The sequence below is a fragment of the Glycine soja genome, chromosome 9, assembly GCF_004193775.1.
Source record: "Glycine soja cultivar W05 chromosome 9, ASM419377v2, whole genome shotgun sequence".
In the NCBI taxonomy this organism is placed as follows: Eukaryota; Viridiplantae; Streptophyta; class Magnoliopsida; order Fabales; family Fabaceae; genus Glycine; species Glycine soja.
Window position 1 is genome coordinate 41210445 of NC_041010.1, and position 19775 is coordinate 41230219.

Consider the following 19775-nt stretch of genomic DNA (forward strand, 5'->3'; position numbering starts at 1 on the left):
TTCAAGTTTGAGCTCACATTCATGATTTGGCTCCTTTCCGCATGCGTTTCACTTCTTTCCAGTGCATTACTGACTCTTTAATTAGGGGTAGATCCACATCAAGGAAAATTTCGTTTGTCCAGTAATATAATTTAATATTAGATTTAATATCAACCACCACTTTATTGTTGTATCATTTTAGATTTAATATAATTTATATTTTTCCCAAAAAAAAAATATTTTATTTATGACAGGAAAATTTCGTTTGTCTGGTAATATAATTTAATATTAGATTTAATATCAACCACCACTTTATTGTTGTATCATTTTAGATTTAATATAATTTATATTTTTCCCAAAAAAAATTATTTTAATTTTAATTAAGCGAGTAGCTAGGAAGAGTTTTTTTTTTCACCAGCTTATATGAAATTAAATTATTTTTTTTGAACAAATATGAAATTAAATTATTCACACTTGCCTCTTCCAACTCCAACTCAACTTCAAATATAATTGTCCTTTTTTTAAAAAAATCACTTACTTCCTAATATGAGTGTTTAACCCGCTTTTTTATTAAATAATTTTTATAGATTCTATTTTATGTTTATTTAGTGCGAGTCTTAATTTATTTTTATTATTTTAGAAAGTTAATTTTTTTTTCATTACATGAAATAAAAGGACGCCTGGAATGAGTAAATAAGACAGTTAAATAACATTTTGTTATTTTAAATATTTATAATTCTCATTCTTTAAATTTAACTTGGATTTCAATTTTTTAATCTTTTAATTGGTGGTTAAGTGTTTGAATTCTAATTTAATTTTGGATTTCGCAGTTAAATAAAAATGAAATGAATTAAGTCTAATACTATTATTGGATCGGGCTAGTGGTATGTTCATATGGCGGTTGGAGTTTGGAAGAAAGATTACGTAAATGAATTTAGTGAACAGTTGAACTATTATATAAAGTGTTGGCTTTTCAATTGCAAAAAATCCATAATCCAAGATAAGGAGAAACTGCGAAAATGGCATCGGAGTCAGGTCAAAGTCCCAATCCTTCTTGGTTTACGCCCAAAAGGTCCTTCTTCTCCTCATTAACCTACCTTTGCATTTTTTATCTTTTCGAAATTCGAAATAATAGTACATGATTGATTCACTATGTTACAAAGTAAATTCAGAGTAATATATGATTGATTCACTATTTTGCAATTCACAAGTGTTTTTTGTCCTTGGTGCTTCAACGAACTACACCAGGCTAGTTAATTAATTAATACATGTTATGTGATGTGATGATTTCAGGCTTCTTATGATATTTTGTCTCATTAACATGCTAAACTATGTGGATCGAGGAGCTATAGCCAGTAACGGTGTCAATGGAAGTCTTGCAACTTGCACTGACTCTGGAATTTGTACAGGTGGCAGTGGAATTCAGTAAGCCCTGCTTCTGCTAAACCCTCTTTTTATTATTGGTTGTTGTTGTCATCTTATTGTAGCCATATTTCAGGGGGGATTTTAACTTGAACAATTTTCAAGATGGAGTTCTGTCATCTGCATTTATGGTTGGACTTCTAATTGCTTCCCCAATATTTGCTTCTCTGGCCAAAAGGTGAATTGCTTCGTGTTGTGGTAGCTTCTTCCTGCTTCTCTCACAATTCGTGCTTCCCCTTTCATTGGATGGTCATCTAATGCATTTTCATGTTTGCAGTCACAATCCATTCCGGCTTATTGGTGTTGGATTGTCTGTTTGGACTTTAGCGATAGCTGGATGTGGTAGTTCGTTCGATTTTTGGTCTATTGCAATATGCCGAATGTAAGTGAATGTTTTGGTACTTTCAACTTTTCAAAGCCTTAATACTTTACCGGTTTCATGCCATATTTTGATTTGAGATTGACAGCAGTTTTTTTGCAGGCTAGTTGGTGTAGGTGAGGCTTCCTTCATAAGTCTTGCCGCACCATTTATAGATGACAATGCCCCTGATGCACAGGTTTGATCTATTTCTTCATTCCCTTCATAATTAGTTGAAACTGTTTCTCCATGAATACAGAGTTGCAGCTTTAATAGTATTTTATTTATGACAGAAAACAGCATGGCTTGCTACATTTTACATGTGTATACCAGCTGGGACTGCTCTGGGCTATGTTTATGGTGGAATTGTAAGACTACATACTTGAATAATCTAGCCGTGTTAAGATGACTTTTCTTGTTTCTTTTGTTTGATGGTGTGGACTCATGGCTTTTGATTATACTTGTTAATTGTTTTGTGTCATGTCCTTGGACTGCTATATACAAATTATGTCTTAAGAATTATTGTGACTTTTATTTGTTTAAGGTTGAGTTTGGTTTTTATTTATTTATGTATTGGGGGATAAAAAAAGGAATATTTTATGGTCACTCATAGTCACATTCATTTTAACACAAGGGAGAAGAAAGACATCTGGAACCCTCGTAGAAAAAAAGTTGAATTGTGAAGCGTTGATTATGTTTTGACTTCTGCAGGAGAACTAATAATTTACATCATCCATATTCTCCAATCAATTAGCCATATTTTCTGGAAAACTTTTTTTATATTGTTTTACCCCTATCTAAGGTACTTGCAAGCTTAACACTTGTGCTCGGCTTTAATATGTATTTCACTAGTGGGCACTTGTCGATGGTACCATATCTTGAATATCGTTCTGTGATACTGTTAAAATTAATCATCTTCAAGTTTTCAAATAATGTGTAGGTTGGAAGCCAATTTAACTGGCGTGTTGCATTTTGGGTTGAGGCAATTTTGATGCTTCCTTTTCCCATTTTGGGTTTTGTAATAAAGCCTTTGCAATTGAAAGGTGACCATTTTCTTCTGTTTGATGTGTTCCAGAATAGCCTTAATTTTTTTTTAATCCCTGTCATAGTAATGCACTATTTGACTTTTAATGTAGGTTTTGCACCCTTGGAATCCAAACAAACACTAACATATACTGAAACAAATGTTTCAGAAACTGGAGGTATTTCTGAATCTTTTGTTTATTACTTTGGTAATCTATTTTCTTATGATTTTTTTTGAGGAAATATATTTTCTTATGATATTTTTTCAATTTATTGGGAAAAATATTATCTTTCAATATTATTTTCGTAATATCACCTAGCTTTGGAGAAGATTCAAAGACTGGACAAATTTCTTAAAGAGAAAGAAAATTTGAAAGACAACAACAATGCTAATGAATAGAAGAGACTAGGATAGTAGAATAGCATCTTATATATCTTTTGAACTTGTTAACTTTATCCATTTTTTAATGCTATTTGTCATTTTCAAGGAAGAGGCCTTGTGTGCTATGCTGTCATCCATAGTAGGATAATTGTATGCCAATGTTTTTAGTATTTAGAACTTTTTCTTACTTCCCACTTCCCATTATAGCTTTGTTTGCCATAGCCCATATGTAAAGAATGATTGCATTTTTTGTATAGTACTAAATAATTTCTATGCTCAAAGTTAGAGGTTTCCCTTATAGATGATGACACGCTTGCTGAAGATCAAGCCTTGCTCAAAGGATCCAAGTGAGTGTCACTATTGTCTTTGATTTTCTGGATGTTGAAGTTCTTCTCTTTTTGGTACTTGTTGTTTAGTTTGTCTTTGTTTCCTACTTCTGATGCCAAGCTGAAGAAAACCCAAAATCTAAGTTTGAAATTGCTATTATGTACATTAAAGAGGTCAAGAAAAATAAAGTTAGACAGAATTCATTGTACTTCTTTGTTTATTTAATCTGCTGGGAATAGTTCATATCCTTAAATGGAAATGTTTTCAGTTCATGCAATGCAGTTCTGGCACTATTACAGATTGATAGCCTTGTCAGGAGTCAGGAGTCAGGAGTCAGGAGTCAGGTAGACTGACAATGATAGAATATAGACAGACAGAGACAAAAACACACCCACACATAGGCTACACATAATGGCATACTGGAAAGGGGATTCCTGTACTTGTTGTCATGTTTCCTTTTCTAAATCCCAATGCTTTGTTCATAATATAACTGAAAAAGAGAGAAGAAAATTATCGTTACATATTTATTACACCGACTCTTACTTTTAAGGAATTTTTGTTTTAAACTTATATATATATATATATATATATATATATATATTATGGATATTATGGTTAGAAGTCAGTTTTACGCTCACATAATGGATAGTACCCCTTCTAAAGTTCTTGTACATTTGAGATTCCCTTGATGATTACAGTCAGAAGAGATCGCTAAAGTTGTTTGCTTCTCCTGATCTCTGACATGAGTAGAAGATTACTTTTCTCCTTTATGATTGTCAGGTCAACATCCAAATTGTGGAATCAGTTCACCATCTTCTCCAAAGATATGCAGGAGCTCTTGCATGACCAAGTGTATGTTATAAATGTTCTAGGTACTTCTTTTCCCTACCTGCAGATAAATACTATTCTTTCATTTGTTTCCTGAGCATTGGAACATTATTTATGATAGTTTTGTTGATCATAATGCCCAATAAATTGAATGAATTTCAGTTTTCAGAATTTGATATTTCATATTTGTATTTTCAATTCCGAACTATGGTATTTGTTTCTTTACATAAGAATTTAAACATTGCCAGGGTACATAGCATACAATTTTGTCATTGGAGCTTACTCATACTGGGGCCCAAAGGCAGGATACAGCATTTACCATATGGTATTCTCATATACTACCTAATAATTTTATGACTTCTGCCTCATATTAAATGTTGGGAAAATATTTCAAAAGGCCTTACTTTAAATGAATTTATTGAAGATTTGGTTTTTGAAAGAGCTCTGTGGAGTTGATTGATCAACCTCACCTATTGGGACAAGACTTGGTTGTTGTTGTTTATTCACATTATTTGTGTGTTACAGTCACTTTAGTACAAGTCTGGTATTGACCTTGGGCCTAGTCCTTTTTGACAGCATTTTTTTTTTGACAGAATAATGCTGACTTGTTATTTGGAGGCATTACAATTGTTTGTGGTATTGTTGGGACATTAGCTGGAGGCTTGTTTCTTGACAGGATATCTTCAACCATCTCTAATGCTTTCAAGGTAAACTTGGTTGATTTCCATTTACATATAGTGTGAAATGAGTCAGATGACGCATTTCTTGACTGGAAAACCTATACTTACAAAGATATTGGATTCCTTGGATTTGAAAGAAACCTTGACCTAGGTGCAAGAGATTCAATTTCATCAGCAATATAAATAGACTAGAATGTTGATGGTTATTACTTATTAGTTACACAGGCACGGACTAAATGTCTAAATCTATGCAGAGAATATATAATACATGATTGCGCAAATTTCATGCAACAGTTTCAGTTTTTACTTTTACCATGTACCCGAGTCTTTTGGCAGTTGGCACCCACTTTGCTTAGACATAAATATTAAAATAGGAGCAAAGATCATTTGCAAATTTGTATTCCTGTTTTCTGTATAGACAAGTTCCAAGTTTCTGTAACTGTCATGAGAACTTCTATATTATTGATCAATACTGTAACTCTATAGAAGCGGTTAAGAGTTTTGTAGTTCTGCGTGTCCCAGTCTTCTTTTCCATTGTCTTGAACTTTACTCTTTTCTGCCTTTGTTGGGGTCACTCTACTCTTCATGATATTTTTATGATGTTATTTCACTTCTTTGGGTTCCATTGTTGCCACTGCAGCTTCTTTCTGGAGCAACATTTCTTGGTGCAATCTTCTGCTTGATCGCTTTCCTTTTCAAGAGCTTGTCTGGTTTCATAGTCTTCTTCTCTATGGGTGAACTACTGATTTTTGTCACTCAGGTAATTTTATGAATCACTCGGAAGATTAAATTTTCACTTTCTTAAAAGTAGGGGGGTGGCAATTCAATCAATTTATTGACTAACCATCCAAATATTAATCTAAGCAAGTCCTCCAATTATGAAAATAAAATTTAATGGATTGGATCACCATTTGTTATTGGATAGATAATGAACCATCCAACATATTTTTGCAATCTATTGGATCAAGTAGTCCAAAATTCATTGGTTGGACATAAGTATTTAAGGGAAGAGCTCTGGACTCTAGGGTTTGGGTGCAAGAATGTGTATACATCTCAATTAATATCAGTCCAGTATTTCATTCTCTTTTTATCTCTCTTCTTCTATACTTAAACCCCATAATTTCAACAGAAAATGGAAACTAAATATTTCTCAAACCAAACATCCTAATTGATTCAATATGACATTTCCAAATTTCCTTTATTGGGACAATGTTTTGAGAGAACTCTGATCATTTAATGTTAATCTACCGATTATTTTCTTGGATTATATTCTTACGTTATTAATATAGTTTCAATTTTTTTGGAGTCATTGGTTTAATATTTGGTTGATGATATGGTACTATTTTTGCAGGCTCCTGTAAATTATGTTTCTCTCCGTTGTGTAAAACCTAGTTTGAGGCCACTGTCTATGGCTATATCTACTGTTTCAATCCATGTCTTTGGTGATGTGCCTTCCTCACCACTTGTTGGGGTCCTGCAGGTAACACCTAAGATTTCCATGATGTTTTGGTTACTTTTATAACTGGATATTATAGATAACAATCAGTTAACAGAAATTTTATTAGATGATTATTTGCTCCTAAAGTGTAGTGTGCTAGTGAAGTTCATCTTACCCACTGTGGCCTTTTTTAGTAAGCTGGCTATGATCTGTTATCAAACATAAGTTTTTCTTTTTCTTTTGACGTTTGTATTATCAATCAACTTGAGATTCTGGGAGAAAATATTTGAGACTGTGATCGAAAATGCTTGAGTGAAACGAGCACTCAGCAGAATACTATTTATACACAGGCTAATTATATAGATAATAATTTCAAAAGACAATTTACAAGATAAAACAACGTGCTAATAATTTATAATCCTATTTTCTATGTTACAATGCATCTAGCCTTCTTGGTAAGTGGGATAATAATTAAATTATGCAATTCCCAACAAATCACAAGAAAGTTGTAGGATACATGTTGACTTGGTTTTATTTCTTATAACACTGTTCTTTCTAACTGTCATAAGACTAAGTGCATTTACCCTTTCCAGACTTCACATGGTGGGAACCTCCTGCATTGGGTCTCCCTTTGTTCTGTCTAGCTGCCCCTCTTTCTACTTATGTGTTGATGTGAATGGGTTTCTAGTGTTATTTTGTTAGAAGACAACCAGTATGCCATTTGATTGTCTATTACAAAAATGTAGCGAGAACAACACTAATTTCTGTTTTGTATTTTGATGCAGCCATTGTCCAGATTTGCTGACTATATATTTTTGGCATATTTAGCCTTTTTCCTGCATTTGTTTGTTTAGTTTAAAGCATTATTTTGACTCTAAGCAACTTGGTTTTCCTGGGCAGGATCATATCAATGACTGGAGGAAAACAGCACTTTGTTTAACATCCATTTTCTTTCTTGCTGCTGTAATATGGTTCATAGGTAAGTGGTATGCTGCTTTAGTTGTAATTTTCTATTTTTAATTCTTCCAGATTTGCATTTAGGTTAGAATAGTTTAGGAATTTCTTCAGAACACATGAAGAAAACATAAATGTTGTGCATGTGTTCGAGTTCTTCTACATGTTTATTTGTCTACTTATCTTTTCTAATTGAAAATAAAATGATAATATTCAGTAGGATGCTGCAGAAAATTCTCAACTACAATGACTAGTCCTCTAGATTCTCAAGAACCAGTTGAATTAACAACTCCTTTCCTTTTAGCATATGGGAAATTAAAAATCATGAATGAAAATTTTTGCTACTCTTTGATGATGTCATTCTGTAATTAACCTGAAGTGTGAACTGTGTTAAACTTAATTAGCATGTTGCGGTAGAGATCAAAGATGATGTGCTGACATTTGTAGCAAAATAACCTATAGAGTGTGAGTGTTGTGGTCGATACTGTTGCAGTGTTTTTGGATATATAGATTTGTATTTGATTGATGATGACTGAGAATTGTTAGTTGACGGCCTACACAATTAACTATTTAACAATAACATCAGGAGAACTGCTATAAATCGCTTGAAGAGAAAGAAAGATATGCTGTTGCAAGTTGAATATAGATGCTCTGTAGTTTATTAATCCTATTAAATGTTGCAGGAATCTTTTTGAAAAGTGATGTATATGACAAAGATGATGAGGAGCAATCTGCCACAACTAGAGGAGGAAAACTGACGCCATTGCTTGACGGCAGCAGTGACACTACATCCAGTCAAGTTTAATTCTTTTCAAATTTTATTACTATAACTATGCTTCAAGTGTATATTAACTTCTAGTGTGAAGAGGGTAAAAGTCGGTAGCATACTAGCATCTTTACTACTACTACCAGTCATGTGGAAAATGGTGGACGGTGGTTTGATACTATGTTGGATATGTATATCATATATGCACATGTGGGGCTGATCACAAGTGGTATGACAATCCTCTTGAAAAAAAAAATTGAAAAATGATATTGGATTTTACGATATGTTTGGAAGAGTCTGCTGATTCTTCCACCGCTCAATTTGTTGTTATATGTAAATTTGTAATTATCAAGTCTGTCTTTGAAAAAGAAACTAGCAACGGATACTTTATGTTGGGAATGCGTACTTTCCCAAAGCATGTTTCGTGTTTTTATGCAGTGCCTCTAAAATTTTAAGGTGAGTATCTATATTTTTTATAAAGGGTATATTTTTTTTAGTGCCCACAAATTTTAGGTAATTTTATTATTTATCAATTTTTAAACTTCTACTACTTCTAATAATTATTCATTACTCTCGTGTTGTTAGTTTTTTTTTTAACTTTTAAATCTTTTTTTATTTTTATTTTTATTTAAAATATGTAAAGAGGCATGGAGTATCTCTCTCTTCCTAGTTCTTGATAATGGAGACAATAGCGAGAGACTGGAACAAATTGGATCGAAAATGGAATTTGTTACAGAGATTTTGGCTTAAGAACTTAGGCTAGAGAATTTGGCTTGGAGTATTCTTTGGAACGATACTTTATTAAGTTTTGAGCTTACATTTTTTTTACAGAAAGTCATTAAGATTCTTTACAGAAAATTGCCATTACATTTTTAATATACTATACTGCTGGAATAGGAGTTCAAAACTTTAATTTCACAGCTTTCAATTTCTTAATGCAGAGTTCTTTACTTCTTTTTACCACAAATGATATCAACTATAGACAGAAAGAATAAGATGATAAAATAATGAAAACAGGAAATTGCGAAAAGACTGAGAAGAAGAAACCAATTTGAAGACTATTATAAAAAAGTGTGATGTGATACACAAATTCTAAATATGCTATGAGATTTGTATTACCATTCTAAAATCTATATACAAATTAAATTAAACATTTTTTTATAAAAAAAAGGATGTCTAAGACTTGAGGTGGAGATGGATTGCTCGAAACTCTGTTATGGTAGAGATAGGATGATGTACTCCTTAAACTTTCTTAGAAGCTCTTACTTTTTCTTCTGTTCTTACCTTTTTCCATAATAACCATTATCATTGTATTATTTGTATATATGGCCGACTTTTATAGAAAACCCAACCTGATTCAAGTTAGTAACCCACATATGTTGAAAAAAAAAAAACAGTTTCTCGGGTAATTAACTATTATTGAATGTAGTATTTAAGGCATTCAACTGAAAAGGTGTAAATACGGTAAACGTGTTCCCCTATGGTTCAAGTCAAACACATATATGATCAATAACAAGATTTTTAAAACAACTCCTAATTGAAAAAACTACACAAAATATCTGCAAATAATATCGCCGGCTTTTGAAATATGTATTCAAGTGTTTAATGCAGTAAGAAAAATTTTGCTGAATGTTTGGAATTTCATTTCTCGTGAAGAATTATTAAAAAAATATATGGTGGCCAAGAATAGCAATGAAACGACGTGACGTTTGAGATTGAGGTTGGTAAACTTGATAAGGATGTTGTAACAAAAAAAAAAACTTGATATGAATGTTTTCCTTGACATGGCATGACATTTAAAATTTTGAGTTTATTTTTAATAGATGTTATTTAATATTTACATTCAAGTTAGTATATTTTTATATCGAATAGACAAATACAAGATTCTGAACATGAATTTGTTACTTTAATATAACATGAAAATACTATTTTTTGCTAAGAGTATCTCCAACAATTTAAGCAACTCATAGTGGGTGTTTGGAGTGGTGGCGTGTTAAAGAACAAATCAATTAAGCGTATGTTTGAGGTAGTGATGTGGTTGCAGCAAAATCGTGTTTCACTTTCACGTTGTTGCTTCCAATGACGCACGTTAAGTTAGCCTGCTGTAAGTTTCTGTGTTTACAATGAAACAACAGATTTTTTTATTTTTATTTTTTGCTTCGGTATGAAACAACAGTTTACTACTTCTAATGTTTTTCGTTTTTTATGCGATTTTGGAAAATCCATTACCCAATGTCCCAATCAATCATGCTTTGAATCTTCTCATAATATATTTTTCTCACAAATATTCTCATATTTTGCTTGACACGGGTTATTTTTAAAATAAAAAAACTGCTAAATAAAAATCTGTAAAATAGAATAAGTATTACTGAATTTCAAAATTTTGCTACCTTTCAGGCGAGAATTCGTGTCAAATATGATAACGTTACTTTTTAAAACAGACCAAACATCATATTATTACTTCTTCTTTTTTTAAGGATCATGTTATTAATATTACCTACTACTTGGGATTTGGACTGAAAATAGTACAAGTCCATTTCTATCGTATCATTTTGTGAACTTGAAATGGGCGCATCCCTCGGTTGGTAGCATTCATAATAATAAGTTATATTTTTTTTAAGTAATAATAAGTTATATGAATGGTTTAAATATCGATTATATAATTTAAGTGTTTTTTATTTTTGTTCATTTTAGTTTTTTTAAAATGTGTTTATTTTGTCCTTAAAATATTATAATAATATTTTTTACTGTAAGAACGAAAAAAACATAATTTACAAGAACAAAAGTGAAAAAAAAATAACTTTACAATAACAAAAATGAAAAAAATATTAAATTATACATAAAAATGTATTTAAACTTATATTATTTGTATAAAATGTTTTAAAATATTTTATTGTTATTTTTCTCTCACTTACATCAATCTTTCTTTTCTTTTTATTGTATAAATAAAAAAATAAACATTTATATGAAAATAAATTGTATAAATTGAATTTCCACGTCACGTCTGTTTGAAGTGTCCATTATAAGTTTGAGTGTGATTCCATTGGAGGCACAAACACAACACAACACAACACAGAGAGTAGTGAGTTTGTGACAAATCCTCTGTCGTTATCTCAACCTCTCTCAAAACTTTGGTCTGGTTCTGTAACTCATTCCATTTTTGTGTGTTTTGCATTTGGATTATTATCTGTCACCTTCACAGATTCACCTAACAACACCCCTTCTTTTGATTTTGATCCGCTTTATTCTGCATACAATTCTGCTCTTTTGTTCACTCTGTTCTTCTGACTGAAGTGTTGGTTGAACTTGATTCTTTCTTCATCCATTTATTTGGGAACCAGCGAAAACACGGTAACATTCTAGCTTTCTTCAAAAGTTCAATTTTTTACAATGATAAATGCACGTGTCATTGGCGATCCGATTCCTTAAACTCTATTTGTATTCTATTTTCGATGTTTGATTGATAAAATAGCTTCTTTTTTTATTTCTGGGGGATCTAATTAAGTTTGACAATCATTCATATGATTGATACATTGTCACTGAACCAATTGTGTTGCATTCGTTGTTATTTTCGGATATTTGTCTTGAGGCTCTGTGTGTGAATTTGTGGGTGCTTCGTTAAATGAGCAAAAGGCATGGTTTTTTTTAAAGCAATATATGGTTATTTTTCTAATCTATGAAGCAAAAAGAGTGGAAGATGGAGTGTCACTTTCCTTAACCTGATTCAATTTGAACCACTTTTAATTTCTCTTTTTGTTGTATCTGGATATCCTGTGAGAGTTAATGGACCATGGGCATCAAGTATATGGTTGATCACAGAGGGATGTGAATTGAATGCCATATATCTCTTCAAATAAGTTTTTTTATCGGTCAGTAAGTTTTTGTTAGTATATGATTGGTGGCACAACCTCTCTCCTGTCCTGTCCCTTCACCACCAAATCAATCTTATAACTCTTATGCTTTTAAATAAGACTGACATATAAGATAAATGATTCTAGCTCTAAGATGTATTTGCCGGGTCTCACCGCATGCCTCTTGGTTTATTTTGTATCAAATATGAATGAAGTTGAGTTTTTGAAAACCTTAAAACGAACCTGCGGCTGCCAGATAGGATGTTGCATGAATATATTCCCTCCGTTGCATATATGAACATGTATTTCTTGTGATATCTTAAATCACTCCATCACAGTATATGATGAATTGACACACATCATTGATCAACAATGTACACGATATGACTAATAAAATATTGTATTTTGTATTAGGTGCATTCATTTTCCAATGCAATGTTTGTGGTTTGTGAAGAATTTCTTTGAGGGTTGATGCTTTCTCTCATCTGACACTTCTGAAGTTCTTAATCACTATTTAACTACAACACATGAATCATTGATTAAGAGAGAAGAATATGTATGAATGGAAGTATAAATATTTACTTCAGTTTGCTCTCACTCCTTATGTTGTGTAGGAGAACACTTAAAGTTGTTGCAATTGTTATATTTTTCAAGCACTGTTTGGTTACTTTATTGTATAATATTTTTATAACTTTGTCTTTTATTATATTTATTTGAGTCTTTTTAATATTTTAAGTCTCCATTTTGTGTTTCAATTGGTGTGATCATGTATTTTTTTTATCAATGTGAGTATGATCATGAATACATTTCAAAACTGTTATCTGAGACCTCAACATGAAGTTGAGTTTCAATATTTCCATTCCTTTTTGGTTTCCCATGCATTCTTGGATAGAAAGGAAATGAAGTTAAAGAAAAGGTAGTGCATGTATTCATAACAAGCCTTGATCTTGATACTGGCAACATTTTCCCTTCCTTTTCTTCCAGGCCTAACCAGATGATGTCAATATTGACTATTACTGGAATTTATTTGGATTTATTTCTGGCCTCGGATTTTACACAGTTATGGACTGTTGTGACAGATTTTATGTTTTCTCCAGTATTGTTTAAATGGGCTGTTATCTTAAGAATCATAAATTTTATAGTAAATGGTAATTTTACTTCACATGTTGAGTTACTTGCCTTAATCCTCAGTTTTCATTCTTGGGATTCTGAATTTTCAGATGGGAGATGTGGCAAAGGACCTAACAGCTGGGACTGTTGGAGGGGCAGCACAATTGATAGTTGGACACCCATTTGACACCATCAAGGTCAAGCTCCAAAGCCAGCCAACACCACTCCCCGGCCAGTTTCCCAGGTATTCTGGTGCAATTGATGCTGTCAAGCAGACAGTGGCAGCTGAAGGGCCAAGAGGTTTATACAAGGGTATGGGAGCCCCACTTGCCACAGTAGCTGCCTTCAATGCTGCCCTGTTTACAGTTAGGGGACAAATGGAAGCATTACTGATGTCACATCCTGGTGCTACCCTCACAATAAATCAGCAGGTTGTTTGTGGAGCTGGAGCTGGAGTTGCTGTTTCTTTCCTAGCTTGCCCAACTGAATTGATCAAATGCAGGTCAGAGGTCATTGATGATCTTTTAATTGTCATGATTTAGTTGCATTTCCTGTATTTTCTTTCTATCAACTTCTATATCTATTGTTTCTTTTTTCTACTTGTATTTTATTTTTGTAGATTTTGACCTCTTAACTTTTCTAGCTAGAACTAAGTTTTTTTCCCTTGTTTATAAAAAGTTTCTTCTTTAATTTCTCATCCTAATCAAATTCAATCATGTATCTTGTGGTTGACTTGAAATTAGATAGTCGTGAGAATAAGCTGAATGAATTGTAACTGAATTCATTTTTCATATTACTATTATTTTAAGTAATCAACTATGTATTTATTTGATCTTCTAAACTTTTTGTTTCATGGTGAATATCAGATTACAGGCACAAAGTGTGCTAGCTGGTACTGGAACAGCTGCAGTGGCAGTGAAATATGGGGGACCTATGGATGTGGCCAGGCAAGTTCTCAGGTCAGAAGGGGGCGTAAAAGGTCTTTTCAAGGGCTTGGTTCCCACCATGGCACGTGAAGTACCTGGAAATGCTGCAATGTTTGGTGTATATGAAGCATTAAAGAGATTACTTGCCGGTGGCACTGATACCTCAGGACTGGGTAGAGGTTCTCTGATGCTTTCTGGAGGCTTGGCTGGAGCTGCTTTCTGGCTCGCAGTTTACCCAACTGATGTCGTTAAGAGTGTGATTCAAGTAGATGATTACAAAAACCCGAAGTTCTCTGGTTCAATTGATGCTTTCAGAAGAATTTCAGCTTCTGAGGGGATCAAGGGCCTTTATAAGGGTTTTGGTCCTGCGACGGCCCGAAGTGTTCCTGCCAATGCAGCTTGCTTCTTGGCTTATGAGATGACAAGATCAGCTCTGGGATGAATAATTCATATAGCAGGTCTGATAGGAGGGATGCCATTGAGTGCACATGTTTCCTTTTCTTTTTAATTCCAAAAACATTTTCATTTCATGCATTGCGATTGCAATATTGCCACAAAGGCTTAACTTGTTATTGCTTCAAGGAATCATTCTTTCACCCATTGTAATACACATCCAGCCTTTTTATTTCAGTGTTATGTGTTTTTATCTTCATGCTTGAAATATTGCTTACGCACAACATTAAGATGGAATCATTTGAAATTGCAAGAATTAGATCACACACTGTATCTTAATTAACAAAATTTTCAATTTTGTGGACTTTGAAAAGTAGCTTGTCCAAGATACAGATATTGATTCTGAATTCTGAAGTTAATGGCCGTATCTGTATCTAGTTGCACAGCTCTGGAATGGCATACTGACTCCTACCATTGTAAAGTGGTGTTTGTCAGTTGTTTTTAGATTCCATGAAATAGATTAGTCGAAACCTGCAGCAAATACATCAGAAAGACAGAAATTGAAATAATAAAAAATGTGAACTCTGATCAATTAGATTATTCTTACCGTGTCCTAAGATGTGAATGGACGAAATTTTATTTAGAAAATGAACTGAATGATTGCAGAAAGGATGAAGCTAAAACAACTAGGGTATTATTGCAGTGATTTCCATGGTTGTTAGAATCCTGTAGAATTTAGAATTTTCATGCTGGCTTCAGGATTCTATAGTAGCAGTTTCAATATGTGATGATTGTTCATGTTATTTTCCACTGAATGTTCCTGCCAGAGCCTTACACTTGTTACATCTCATTTGTTAAAGTAAAATTTATTCTTTGTGGATGTATAAGTTTAAGTAAATGAGTTCTAGCATAGAGAGGAAGGAGTTCTGCTTTGAGATCAACTACCCCATTCTCTACTATTCTCAAACCTACTAGTATTATTTTTCGCTGCGATTAGTCTAGATTTTTCACATGGATTACCATAGCTTATATCATATTTTATTAAATTGAATGTTAAAAGTATATAAAATATATTGTTGATGCTGTTAAATCCAAAAAAAAAAAGTCGCTGGACATAATTTTTACCACTAATCCTAAACCTAAAAAAAGGAAGAAGAAAAAAAAACTACTCATAAATGAATATTGTATTGGGCCGTGCATATGGGGTTATCTTGATGGGTCAGTCCATCACATCATATACTCCTAATTCCTTTTCAACCCATTACAAAGGTTGGGCAGTTGCTTCCTGTATTCCCATAATTGCTTTCTGCATCTAATCCGGAATCTAAAAGATTAGTCTTTCCGGAAGTTTAAAAAGGTTCAGGAAGCAACTACTCAAAGGTTGATGACTTGATCTCCGAACTCTCATTCTCTCATAGCTTATTATGATGTCTCAATTTTGGAGGTAAATGTACTCATCAAAAGTTATGGCAGACACAGGCACATTTGAAGAAGAAAAATTATGTAAAGAAAATTACCCTTTTTAAATTCTATAAACAACTCTAATATGTTCCAAAGAAAAGTATCATAATGTAGGTAAATTGTTAACTATATTCGTAAGAAAGATATAAAAACACGCTAAGTATGGTTATGGTGATTTTTTAAAAATAATTTGATACTTTACTCATAATGTTTAAATATGTGTCGAATTCCAGGAAAACCAAAGAGAGTAATATTTTAAAACCAAAATTTACCTTTGTTTGAGTAAAAATCCATGTGCCTGAGTTAAAATATTATGTATTCATATTTAGAGCATATAAAACAATAGAAGATTCTACAATATAGCCTAAAGACCCCCAAATTTAATGAAAAAAAGTATGACGAAAAAAGCCCTGAAAATCCACCTTAAAAATTGCAAAATATCTAGATCAATCCATTCTTATACCTAGTCTTACGCTATTATTCACAGCATATCACACTCTGTTGCTCTTGTTCCTATCTTATTCTATCCATCGGAATGAACTATTTTTTTTTTAATATTTAACTATATATTAGGAGGGGGAAAAACTAACTAAAAGAAATTGTCAATGCCACGTACCACGTACCACGTACCACGTACCATAATAAACTAATGTATGACCAGCGAGATGTCCTCAAAAAATCTCGGTCCAAGGAAAACGCGGGAACGAGTAAATGTCGCAATTGAAAGCTCAGTTGATTTTCTTTTGTTTGTTAGTATTTTCTTTGTTGAGTGAGGAAAGCAAGCACTTGATCTATAATAAGTACACATCATTTTTATTTTATCAAAACATACACAAAACAAATCCCAAAGTAGCAAATGGATGACCCCAAACTACCCTCTCATGGCTCCTCCATCTCTCTCATTGCTAGGCTGGACCATTTGGAGTTCATTGTGAGCTTAATTTTCATCATCACTCCCCAAAGCTCCTTCTTGCTTGTTATAGTGACATCAATTGTGTCACATATCTTTCTTATCCTTTCAAACATTTATGCTTGTTGTGTACGTGTATATATGCATCAATTTTTGCTTATACATATCTATGGTTGTCATGACAGATGAAATACTTAGAAAGAAAACAAAGATATGGTAGCAATGTTCCGACTGACAAAGACAAACAATCTTTGGATTTGTCCACGAAAGAGGCTTTCTTTAAAGGAACATTGTTGGATCGAGTGGCCTCTCTTGAACACAGACTTTTTAAGGTTAAAAATTAAATTTGGTCAAATTTTACTATTAACCATTTTGTCAATAATATTTGAGTCTAACACATCTTTCTCATTTTAATTTCGATGCATCATTACTCCAATGATATTTGGATCCAATGCAAAAGTTATTTTAATTTATAATTAATTCTGAATTCAAAATTAATTATAAATTTTTCTTTAACTAAAATCAAATGTATGAAAATATATTCAAAATTAATTATGGACTCTATGAATTCTTTAAAGTCTAATCAAACACGCACTTGCTATACATGTCAATTTGTAGTTAGATGATAGAAACCTCTCCATTCGGTGCATGAACTATGTAACTCTTTGTTGAAAGCATATCGATTTCCATAATTAGACTAGAAGCATCACCGGATGCTGTCTTGATTAAAAGAGAATATATCTTGATTACTGATCAGCATACTTCACGAGATAATCATAGAAATAGGAAAGCCCACAACTGTGATGACATAAACAGCTTGCAAAAAAAAGTTTATCATTCAGGGAATCAATTTCAAGTAGCTCATGAAAACCATTAATGCTTAAACCGCTAAACCCCTCATCCACATGTAGCTGGAATATGCCTAAGAAAATGACACCCTTTTCACACATACATCACACGGTCACACTCACACCTATATTGCTGAGAATCATCACTATTTAGTGTATCAACATAGTCATAACATCATGATTTATTTACGTTCTCGATAAGATGGGATGCATTAATTATTACTTTAATTTAATTATTCTAAAGTTTTAATATTCTATCTACCGTGGACTGGAAACTAATACAACAATGTACTTGTTCCTTTAGCTTTACGTAGAAATGGATTCGAGTGGCAGCTCTCTCCCTTTGTCCCATGATTCCACACAAACTTCTGGGGAGTCTTCGTCCAGCCAGGGTTCCAAGAGAGAAATATGTTACTCATTTCCAACTTTCAACAATCTCCCAAATAATGGAGATAAAGGATTAGTGCCTATTAAGACACCTGAAATATCCCTGGTAAGAAGAAAAAAGTCATTACTAGAATAGAGTAGTGAATTTCCTATATATTAATTGGTTGTTGAAAAATGAAATGTTTAACATTATAATTTACTTGTTTGCAACCAACCCCTGTAATGTTTTTGCATCATCCACTGGTCAAACTAAATTTCTTATACTTTTTTCTTCTCTTATGTTACAATCAGTGCTTGGAGTTTCAGCCCTATCTTAATATTGTCCTGTTTTAGCAAGAATTAAAAAATAAAATGGTAACCTCTAGAATTGAGAAAATATATTAACATAATGTCTCTTTCACCCTAAAAAATATACCCAATTATAGTTATATTAGAATACTCGGTTTAAGCTTTTGCACAAGGCATACCTAACATGGAAATTTGCAAGGACCACATAGTGCATCTGTTTGCAAAACAGTGTGTATGCTCATACGGATTAAAGAAACAAATCATGTGCATCATGAATTAATGGAGCTTCTAGTATGTTATCTTTTCCTTTTTGGTTGTATCTAAATAAATTAAGCAGTAAAGCCCAAAGAGCCTGCAATTGGTTTATGATGCGAAAATGTAAATCAATTGCTATCAACATCATAGGCAGTGTATTATTATAGCCTCTGTTTTATATTATTATTACCTTGGCAACATCTTTTGCAGCATATCTGAATAAAAAAATAAAAAAAAAAGTAGTTCTATTCCAAAAACACAGAAGTCATTTACATGGTGTTTCTGCTGGTTACGGTTACAGAATCCTATGCTATTATTGGAATGAATAGTGAATACTCCTATCAGAATCTATGTTTGACAAATATATTGGTGCAGGAAAAATGTGAGAGTGAGAAGCAAGAAATTAAAAACTCGTGCCCTCCTAAGCAGCAGGTGGTGAAGAATAGATCCAAGAAGAATGAAAAGAAATGCAAAGTTGAGAAGAAAAGGGTGTCTCCTGTTAGTTGGCCACATTTAAAACTACTAGGTTGCTGATATGCTCTTAATATTGGTTAAATTTGTTTTACTGCTTTTGGCTCTACCCTTAGCATTAATAGACATTTATGTCGTTGGCTTTGAACTTATGTGGTACATTGTTTTATATCATATTTATAATTATAATAAAGTATGTGAGGTTAGATTTTGGTAGATTCAACTACTTTAAAATTGTATGTGTACATATAGCATGGCCTTGGTGTGCTTAGGGAAATGAACCATCACAGTTTTTAAGGGACAGAAGGCCATGTGAAATCATGAACTGTAACAACACTACATTTGGTTTCAGATTCAGACAATCCAATATTTCTAATTATTTATGTCGAATTATTGGAAGAGAGATGCCATCGATCTCATCGTTTGGACGGACCTAGAGTTTTTAAATGTTAATTTGATACATAACACATAAAACTAAACATGTGTTTAGAAAATAAGTGACAAATTTGATGTACTAATAGTTTGTTTAATTTGCTAGTTAAAAATATTACATCATCTCATGCCACATTTTTTAAAAACAGAGCCAAAAAGTTGTGCACTTAGCATTGATAAAAGTAAATATGGGTGAAATACATAATTTCTTAGAAAAACAAAAAGGAGCTATGATTCTATTGGATGTCTGTCTATAATCTATCCGTTTTGTTTTTTTTTTTTTTTT

The 19775-nt window shown here is 32.6% G+C and overlaps 3 protein-coding genes across 4 annotated transcripts; all 3 read left to right on the forward strand.

The window, feature by feature from the left end:
• The first annotated feature begins 906 nt into the window (after window positions 1-906).
• LOC114368948 (probable sphingolipid transporter spinster homolog 2) lies at window positions 907-8604 on the forward strand. 2 transcript variants are annotated; one of them, XM_028326249.1, is made up of 16 exons: window positions 907-1051; window positions 1273-1404; window positions 1478-1579; window positions 1679-1783; window positions 1883-1958; window positions 2053-2127; window positions 2700-2802; window positions 2896-2961; window positions 3451-3511; window positions 4272-4363; window positions 4568-4644; window positions 4913-5026; window positions 5640-5759; window positions 6351-6479; window positions 7338-7416; window positions 8075-8604. In XM_028326249.1, exons 1-16 carry the CDS (start codon window positions 999-1001, stop codon window positions 8194-8196), a joined length of 1506 nt encoding a protein of 501 aa, XP_028182050.1. In that variant the 5' UTR covers window positions 907-998; the 3' UTR covers window positions 8197-8604. The 2 variants fall into 2 exon arrangements, with proteins under 2 accessions (XP_028182050.1, XP_028182051.1); XM_028326250.1 differs by having other exon boundaries at window positions 3466-3511.
• A 2603-nt stretch (window positions 8605-11207) lies between these two features.
• On the forward strand, window positions 11208-14696 carry LOC114366822 (mitochondrial carnitine/acylcarnitine carrier-like protein). The gene is made up of 3 exons (XM_028323821.1): window positions 11208-11508; window positions 13229-13620; window positions 13985-14696. The coding sequence occupies exons 2-3, from the start codon at window positions 13229-13231 to the stop codon at window positions 14484-14486; spliced, it is 894 nt and encodes a 297-aa protein (XP_028179622.1). The 5' UTR covers window positions 11208-11508; the 3' UTR covers window positions 14487-14696.
• A 3206-nt stretch (window positions 14697-17902) lies between these two features.
• On the forward strand, window positions 17903-19273 carry LOC114425772. The gene is made up of 2 exons (XM_028392728.1): window positions 17903-18149; window positions 18962-19273. Exons 1-2 carry the CDS (start codon window positions 17973-17975, stop codon window positions 19118-19120), a joined length of 336 nt encoding a protein of 111 aa, XP_028248529.1. The 5' UTR covers window positions 17903-17972; the 3' UTR covers window positions 19121-19273.
• The last annotated feature ends 502 nt before the right edge of the window (window positions 19274-19775 follow it).

Bases quoted from the DNA above. Each gene is read 5' to 3' on its own strand.
- LOC114368948 (XM_028326249.1), top strand. From the start codon at position 999: ATGGCATCGGAGTCAGGTCAAAGTCCCAATCCTTCTTGGTTTACGCCC. The intron at 1,052-1,272 runs GTCCTTCTTCTC...TGATGATTTCAG, and splicing joins TCTTGGTTTACGCCCAAAAG to GCTTCTTATGATATTTTGTC. The intron at 3,512-4,271 runs GTGAGTGTCACT...TATGATTGTCAG, and splicing joins GCCTTGCTCAAAGGATCCAA to GTCAACATCCAAATTGTGGA.
- LOC114425772 (XM_028392728.1), top strand. From the start codon at position 17,973: ATGGATTCGAGTGGCAGCTCTCTCCCTTTGTCCCATGATTCCACACAA. The intron at 18,150-18,961 runs GTAAGAAGAAAA...ATATTGGTGCAG, and splicing joins AGACACCTGAAATATCCCTG to GAAAAATGTGAGAGTGAGAA.
- LOC114366822 (XM_028323821.1), top strand. From the start codon at position 13,229: ATGGGAGATGTGGCAAAGGACCTAACAGCTGGGACTGTTGGAGGGGCA. The intron at 13,621-13,984 runs GTCAGAGGTCAT...GGTGAATATCAG, and splicing joins ACTGAATTGATCAAATGCAG to ATTACAGGCACAAAGTGTGC.